The 8,203-nt window shown below is 38.0% G+C and overlaps 1 protein-coding gene across 2 annotated transcripts; it reads left to right on the top strand.

The window, feature by feature from the left end:
* The first annotated feature begins 3,297 nt into the window (after positions 1 to 3,297).
* Positions 3,298 to 7,978, top strand: LOC125235932 (acidic mammalian chitinase-like). Of its 2 annotated transcripts, none has more exons than XM_048142575.1 (9): positions 3,298 to 3,455; positions 3,589 to 3,771; positions 4,206 to 4,306; positions 4,455 to 4,586; positions 5,232 to 5,359; positions 5,596 to 5,716; positions 6,093 to 6,278; positions 6,839 to 6,964; positions 7,787 to 7,978. In XM_048142575.1, the coding sequence occupies exons 1-9, from the start codon at positions 3,380 to 3,382 to the stop codon at positions 7,916 to 7,918; spliced, it is 1,185 nt and encodes a 394-aa protein (XP_047998532.1). In that variant the 5' UTR covers positions 3,298 to 3,379; the 3' UTR covers positions 7,919 to 7,978. The 2 variants fall into 2 exon arrangements, with proteins under 2 accessions (XP_047998532.1, XP_047998533.1); XM_048142576.1 differs by having other exon boundaries at positions 3,306 to 3,449.
* The last annotated feature ends 225 nt before the right edge of the window (positions 7,979 to 8,203 follow it).

The following is an 8,203-nucleotide window of genomic DNA, read 5'->3' as shown; positions in this document are numbered from 1 at the left end:
ATCGGCGACATCCGCACTATACAGGTTAAACAGGATGGGTCCTAATATCGAGCCCTGAGGAACACCCCGTGTTACTGGCAAAGTTCTAGACACCATTTATGTACCGTCATAATTACAAATTTTTACATACTGTTTACGACCGCTAAGGTAACTGTGAAACCACTTTAGAGACAAATTGTCAAACCCATAGAAAGCCATTTTAGACAGGAGGAGTGAGGTATCTATTGTATCGAATGCGCGGGAAAAATCAAGCAAAACAAGTAGTGTACCCTTACCGGCATCCTGTGCAGCCAAAACATTATCAACAACATCTAGGAGAGCGGTTGCAGTACTGCGGGACTTCCTAAAGCCGGACTGGTGTTTTGGTAATATTTTGTTTGCTTCGAGGTAGTCGGTCACTTGCATGGAAACTACCCTTTCCAGTACCTTCGATACGACAGGAAGTATGCTTATGGGACGAAGATCTTTGAAGTCATTAGGATTTTGGGTTTTGGGAATTGGTTTAACAACCGCTACTTTCCACTGCTCGGGGAATGTACCACTTTCCAATGAGTTATTGACTATGGTTGTGATTGCTGCTAAGGATTCCGGCAGAGTGAGTGTAATCATGTCTATATTGAGGCCATCATCACCTTGTGCGTTTGTTTTAATTGATTTAATTATATTAAATATCAATGTTTCACTCAAGGGCTTTAAACTAAAAACATGCGCGTCGAATCTGTGGAACTCATAGAATGTTAGATGGGATAGGCTAGCATCGTTGTTACACGGGAGGTTCAGAAAGTGCTCGTTGATTTTTTCCGGGTTACATAAATGAGAAGGCAAGTACACGTCATTTCTTTTAAAGTTTATTTCATATCGAGTTGGTGCAAATCATTTTCAACTCTAAATAGATATAGTTAAAAATGTAGTAGCAATGCAATACTGTCGTGCATTTTCATTCCAATTTTGAAGATAACTAAATCCGAGAGTATTGCAGGACTTTGAGCGCATTTCTTAATCAATTAAAGATGCAAATGTGAATTCTTGAGTGCATTTTATGGTCCGTAGCCAAGAGTACAGTGAGGCTACCCCTCTTCTGCGTTGGTGCGATACAGCTATAGTTTCATATCAATGGCCAGCCCTGGGGTCCCCTGTGGTGTCGACCAGCCGTGCCGACAGTGACCCCATGAATGTTTTCATATTCAGTTAATTTTACAATTTTTATTTGCAGATCTCTGAAATAAATACCTATAAATGCAACAGTAGTTAAATTCCAGATACCTACCTCAATATATAACCAACAATCATTTGATATAATTATTGAATCATATAACAACAAATAATATACTATCAAATTTCAATAAATAATATTTTGATAGTTTGTTATTTGTATCTAATAGGTACTAATACTTCTACATTAACATGCATCAACTTAAAAACTAGATCTAACCTAATAATACACACACAGATACAAAAACCTAACCTACCAAGCTTCCCATAACGCTTGCCGCATTACCGCGTTGAACCGCGATGGATGATAACCTTTGCATCAGGAAGGTCCCAGAGCGAGGATCCAAACCCCTCTCCCTCAAGCGTCACCTCCCCGAAAAACACTTTGGCCTCCGCACACCAGCAACCGGTAGTCTCCACTGCAAGCGGGATAAACAAATAGTTCGCAAGGACCGCGTACTTCTCCCGCTTGCGAGCTGCAGCTAACTCAGCCGCCGCCCCTGCCAATCTCGCGGTACCTACTATCAAATTGTATAATTCTTATTTAATATAATTATCATTTTTTCAAATAACATTTATTATAACATACTTTGAGTATAATACTTATTTCCGATACTAAATAAATTGTATAACAAATTCTTTCTAAAGCACAGTTAGAATAAAAAAAATTTACAATAGATAGAGACAGAAACGTAGATTAGGTTAGAACTGTGACCCCTACACACAACCCGTTGCTACCAGAAAAATAAGTTAGGTTATGTTAGAACTGTGACCCTTAAACATATGTACTGCTATCAGAAAAGTAGGTTAGATTGGGTTAGAACTGTGATCCCTTCAAAAAAGAATAAAATTAATTCATGAAATATTTTATACTGTTTGCTAATTATATTATACTAGTCGTATATCAATAGATAGTTATACCATATAACGGTTATTATAAATAAGTGTTATACGAAATAATGATTATACAAAATAAAAGTAGATATTTTGTTGTTATACCAAATGTTGTTATTTCAAATGTTACCACACCAAACAAAGTTATAACAATCATTACACAGCCGACCAGATAGGTGTCCTATCTCTTTCAGGTGGTATTGCCACGTGCCAAACCAGCAAGGAAAATTTTATTTCGTGATAGGCCGGTACAAAAAATCTATTTAGACCATTACATAAGTTAATTAATAAGATATTCAATCATAGAGCATTAGATATATTAGACCGATAGCTAGATCGAGCCGGCTGATATCCGCTGATAATAATTAAGTAGGTAACTGATGTCATCGATTAGACACCTAGGCAACTTGACGAAACGCATGTAAGTAAATATAAATTAACGGCGCTATTCCAGATAATTCAGATCAGACAGATCAAACAAATCAAATCAAACAAGGATCAAACAAATTCAAATTGAGCAAGGATCTATTTTCAAAATCATGTACCTAATCGTGCCTATGTTGAAGTGAAGCGCCTTTCAGTATTTTGAAAACAAAAGCTGTTACTACATAGGTTTGTACTTTTAGATAGTTTTAAGAATCTTGGTCTCTCTGATAATATCTGGTCGAGATGGTTACCTACTCGTTGTTTCATTATGCAGTATGCCGATGATTACAGTGAAATTATCAGTTGCGAATTGATTTTATTTATTAAAATGACAGTGTCTTTAAGGTTCCGTACCATAAAAGGAATGATGTTCCATGTAGATTTCTATGACTTAAACTTTGAACGAACAGCGAATACGATAGACTGATACATAGGAAGTTGCTGACAAAAGAAATATAACATCATGTATAGGTGAGTATCGGCATTCGCATGTTCTTAAGTATATTCAGGTGTACATACCGTCCATAATTCTAGAAGTTTAAACAGATTCCACATACAATACAATTATAAGAGAGACAATACATTTAAATTAGGAGTAAAATAAATACCACACTTCATATTCATATAGTCTTATTATACTCAGTTATTTGCATTTTAATGCTTAATTACCGATCAAGATAACACATGTCCAAACACGAAAAACAATAGGTTACAGGAGTATATAAAGCTGTAGTTATTCAACTGAACCACAATTGATATCTCGATTTCGGTAGAGATAAGATATAAGTTATTATAAAAAGCATTTGGATATCCAAATTGGTAGCTTTTGCTCTGTTCACCCTTGAGAATGAAGCTTTTACTAGTTTGCGCTCTGCTGTGCGTCGGCGGTAGCTTCGCTGCATCCGTGAAAGCAAGCTGCAAGTGTAAGTAGTTATAAGAGTTCCTATTGAAATTTTCAAATATTCCGGTGACGAGAAACCTTTAAACTATTTTGACACTCCTACCGAAAAGGTTCAAGGGTCACAAAAAAAATCTAAATGAAATAAATATTTGCAGCGAGCGGCGTAGTGACCTGCTACTACGGAACATGGGCTAACGGGAGGTCCGGAAAAGGCCGTTTCGGCGTGAGCGACCTGCCCACTCATCTCTGCACGCACATCGTCTATTCCTTCCTCACGCTTGACGGAACCTCCGGAGGCATTGTTGCTCCTAAAGAAAGCACTGTTGAAGGGAAAGGAAGTAAGTGAAGTTATATTTATTCCTATATACTTTGAATTATTGATATTGTGTGTACAGTCGAATTAGTCGAAAACATGTACGCAAAATTTTGACTGTATTTTAAGTAAAATTCTTAATAATTATGGATCGCATGCTTACTGAACAATAACTTAAAAATGATTTAATCGTTTGAAATCACAAATAAAATATCAAGAGAAAAAAATATTAACATTTAAATTCAACTTTCTGGAATTAATTGACGATCATAAAAACAAATGCGAGAAGGTTAACTGAAAGAGATCTCTGACCACTTTGACAAGTACGCCTTTGCACTAATCACGTGTTATGTTTTATATTACCTTTTGTCCATTTTTTTACTATCTAATAATAATATACAGAAACATATGTATACAAATTACTTATGTGAATTATTCTGTAACAAAAACGTTTTGCAGATTCCGTGTCTGACCTCATTGCGCTAAAGAAGAAGAATCCCGAATTGAAAATCTTGGCTGCTATTGGTGGCTGGAATGAAGCTTCAACAAACTTTTCGGCGGTAAGAAAACTTGTATTTGAAAAATCATAATTTCTATACTTTTTACGGCACCTCACAAAGATTGCATTCTTAGCGTCCGTACCTCATAGTAAGTGGAAACCCTTCTCCAGAAAATAGGCTTGACTGTATGTTTTTTGTATGTCTGCAGGTTGTCAACGACAAAACTAAGAGGGCACTTTTTGTCAAGAACTTGTACAACTACGTTGACACCAATGGCTTCGATGGTTTGGATTTGGACTGGGAGTACCCTTCACAGAGAGAAGGAGTAGCCAGTGACAAAGTACGTACCAACATTTGCCATATTTTATTTTTGTTTATCTTTTCCCTACAAATATGTGTTTAACGATGAAGCAATGACTTGTAGTTTCTGCCTCCGTTATATCTTCAAAGTCTTTTTCCCCTCACTAGCTCGGAAACACGTGTTTTGTCCTTTAATACCAGCGGGTATAAACGCATTTTATCCACTAGTGGGTAAAGTAGTTTGACCTTGAATAAAGTCAAATTAACTGCTTTAAACTTGATAAAAGTAGGTGAATCTAGTAATAAAGATGATTTACCACCTGTGGAACTACTGGAAGCAGTGATAAACGCATTTTTTGCGTTGTATAGTTTCCTCGCTATAGTGAGGGGAAAAGTTTTGTGTTACACTCGGGTGCAAATGTATTTTACTTCTCGTGTGTTAAAAAACTCGCAAGTTCAGGATTCTATTTTCGAACCACTCGCTTCGCTCGTGGTTCAACTATAGAATCCTTTCACTTGCTCGTTTTTCAATTCCACACTCGGCGTTAAAATACGACTTTGCCCCCTTGTATAACAAATAACTATTGAAATACTTAAATTTTTTTTGTCATACTTAATAAATATTAGACATATCCCAATAAAACATAGTTTATTAAAGACTGTTTCAATCATTTTCTTCTTTCAGAAAAAATTTGTCACTCTCGTCAAAGAGTTGAAGAAAGCTTTCGCTAAGAAATCTTACCTATTGACCGCTGCTTGTGCCGTTACCCAGTCGAACATCGATTTGTCCTACGATGTCCCCGCACTTTCTAAGTAAGTGTTGAAAAAACTACTTTTGCTTATTCTCTAGTCTCGTGGTTAAGGTGTTAGCTACGTATAAGCTTCGATTTTCGGCTCTGTCACTGTTAGACTGCATGGTCACTTTTTAGATCACAGATATAGTGTGACTTAGGTTCCCAAAAAGTACTTTTTTATCGTTTTGGGACTATTCCTTGACTGGCAAATTTGTGTTTAACTACGAGTATACTTAACATAGTACTAATTTCTAGACACCTGGACTACATCCACCTGATGCTGTACGACTTCCACGGCTCTTGGGAAACGACGACCGGAGTGAACGCACCTCTATACGCACAGGAAACTGACGCTGCTACCTTAAATTTGAATGTTGTAAGTGAAGCAACAACCTAATTTGCATATTTTGCTTTACTTACACACTTTAGAGTTTGTTTCTTCTAGATATTTGGTGACGGTTAGGTATATTTCATTATACTTCTTCTTAGTCGTTTCAATCTTGGTAGAACTCGGCCGTGGTCATCATCGGATGATATCTATTTTGAAGACATCCCGCCGGTCCTAGCTGGTTTTATTACACAGTATTTTAATGATGCTAGACCAAAGCTGCATCCCTTCTTAATTAATTCTTTAAGCGACCCTGCCATCGACATTTTCTCACCATTTAGGATAGAAAGCATCATGGTGTTTCGTACGTCCCATTCAGCAACATTTTGTCCCATGACTAAAATATGTTTATGATTTGTCTTAGAAAAACTCCGTCCACACCTGGATCAACAACGGCGCCTCTCCATCCAAGTTGGTGCTGGGTCTCGGAGCGTACGGAAAGACCTTCACCCTGACCAGTCTGGACAACACTTCCACAGGAGCACCCGTCACTGGAGCAGGAGTAGGTGGCCCTTATGTCGGTGAATCTGGAACTTACAGCTACTTGGAGGTGAGTACCAAGATTACTAATATATACTTATATAGTCCCTCCTCATCGGTTTCGATGACGGCGACCTCAGCAGATTATGAATTATTTTGTCTGTTATGGGCTCTTTTGTGGCTGGCCAGGCCAAACTTGGCCTTAAATACTCTTTTGCAGGCGTTACAATAGAGTTGGCCAGACGTATTGTAAGTATAAACGTAGGAGGGCTTTGGTCTCTATTTGTGTTGTAGGCGTTTGGTGACATCTCAGATGATAGGTATCCAGCTTTTTTATATCGAATTTGTAAAGGCACCACGTCTCTAAGCCATACAAAACCAGGACTACTAGCTTAGGGGCGTAATACAAGCGATAAAGCGGGAAAAAGTTACTACTGATGAAAAATGTTCTAATTTCCAAAATTGCATCCGTTACATTTGCAAATATGTGTGTACTTTATCCATTTTCAATTTTATTGATTCCTTTGATTTCTATGAATAGCTTTGGGATGAAACCAGACAATTATTAGAATCTCTGATGATATAAAAACTCACCATAATTGACTAATGACTATTTGTTAATTCTTCTAGATCTGCGAAGACCAAAAGGATAATCCTTCTGCATGGAGCATCACCGAGGTGGAGGGCAACTACGTGTATGCCAACAAGGACCTCTTCTGGGTCGGCTACGACAACCCCAACACTATCAAGGCTAAGGTAAGTGCATCGACTTTTTAATTTAAGAAGAGATTTATCATCCCAAAAAGTTTTCATACAAACGAAGTCCTTAATTTACTCCCTGAAATATCTTTACACAATTTGATCTCATACATACATACATACATACATACAATCACGCCTGTTTCCCAGAGGGGTAGGCAGAGATCACGGATTTCCATTTACTACGATCCTGACAAACCACTTTCGCTTCACACACTTTCATAACGTTTCTCATACACGCTCGTCGGTTTCGAGTACTTCTGACCCGGGTGGCTAGCCGAATGGCACAATCGCTCACGAAACGCTCACGAAACGAAGCGCTAGTAGATATCTATCTCTATCGCGCTTGCGTATTGGCGCGACAGAGCCAGCGGCGTATCGCTTTCGTTTGGCGTCGGAGAAATGCCATTCGGCTACGGGGCCTGGCCTTTTTGCAATATTTCCCCGATTTGATCAAGAAAAATTCGCCTAGGTCTTCCACTACCAACTGACCCTTCCACTCCTTCTTCATATACTTTCTTTGTTAACGTCTCATCCATCCTCTCTACATGCCCAAACCACCTTAACATACCCATCTCAATCTTTGTCACCACATCTACATCCACTCCACACTTCTCATAATCAACTGTAATTTAAATATTGGTATTTCAGTTGTATGTTGTTACCCTTATTACTTCAGCAGAGTCCCAGTCCTTAAATTCCACACTTTTTTAAATCAATTTGATGCATAAATATTTCGTTTTACTATAATTACAAGCTAATTTGACATTGGACAATCTGTATGTTTCAGAATAATACATTTATTCGTTTGTTTTGCAGGCACAATACGCCAAAAACACTGGTCTGGCAGGCATCATGTACTGGGCCATAGACTTGGACGACTTCAGCGGCACTTGCGGAGACAAGTTCCCACTCGTTTCTGCCGGCATTGCTGGATACAACTCTGCTTAATTTAAACAATAGTTTTACTATAAAATTTCAGTACTAAATAAAATATTTTATTGTAATAATTATATTTGTTTTATGTTTTGCCCTTCCCCACTTTCAGGTTTGTTCCTTAACTAGCCGCGAAGTATGGCGTTTCAGGAGCGGCTAGGACAAGAGGTTCTTAATTGAATTTCATTCAAATCTTGCAGTTCTAGGCCGGCAAAGTCCTCATTTCGCTATGTCTCATTCGCTATATTCATTTCCTCAGTCCGGCATGTCGCTAGTGACATGGTCACACGTGACAATTGC

This window comes from Leguminivora glycinivorella, chromosome 18 (genome assembly GCF_023078275.1).
Source record: "Leguminivora glycinivorella isolate SPB_JAAS2020 chromosome 18, LegGlyc_1.1, whole genome shotgun sequence".
In the NCBI taxonomy this organism is placed as follows: Eukaryota; Metazoa; Arthropoda; class Insecta; order Lepidoptera; family Tortricidae; genus Leguminivora; species Leguminivora glycinivorella.
Note: the sequence above shows the minus strand (reverse complement) of the source record. Positions and strands in the feature narration are given on the sequence as shown.

Bases quoted from the DNA above. Each gene is read 5' to 3' on its own strand.
- LOC125235932 (XM_048142575.1), top strand. From the start codon at position 3,380: ATGAAGCTTTTACTAGTTTGCGCTCTGCTGTGCGTCGGCGGTAGCTTC. The intron at 4,587-5,231 runs GTACGTACCAAC...TTCTTCTTTCAG, and splicing joins AAGGAGTAGCCAGTGACAAA to AAAAAATTTGTCACTCTCGT. The intron at 5,360-5,595 runs GTAAGTGTTGAA...ACTAATTTCTAG, and splicing joins GATGTCCCCGCACTTTCTAA to ACACCTGGACTACATCCACC.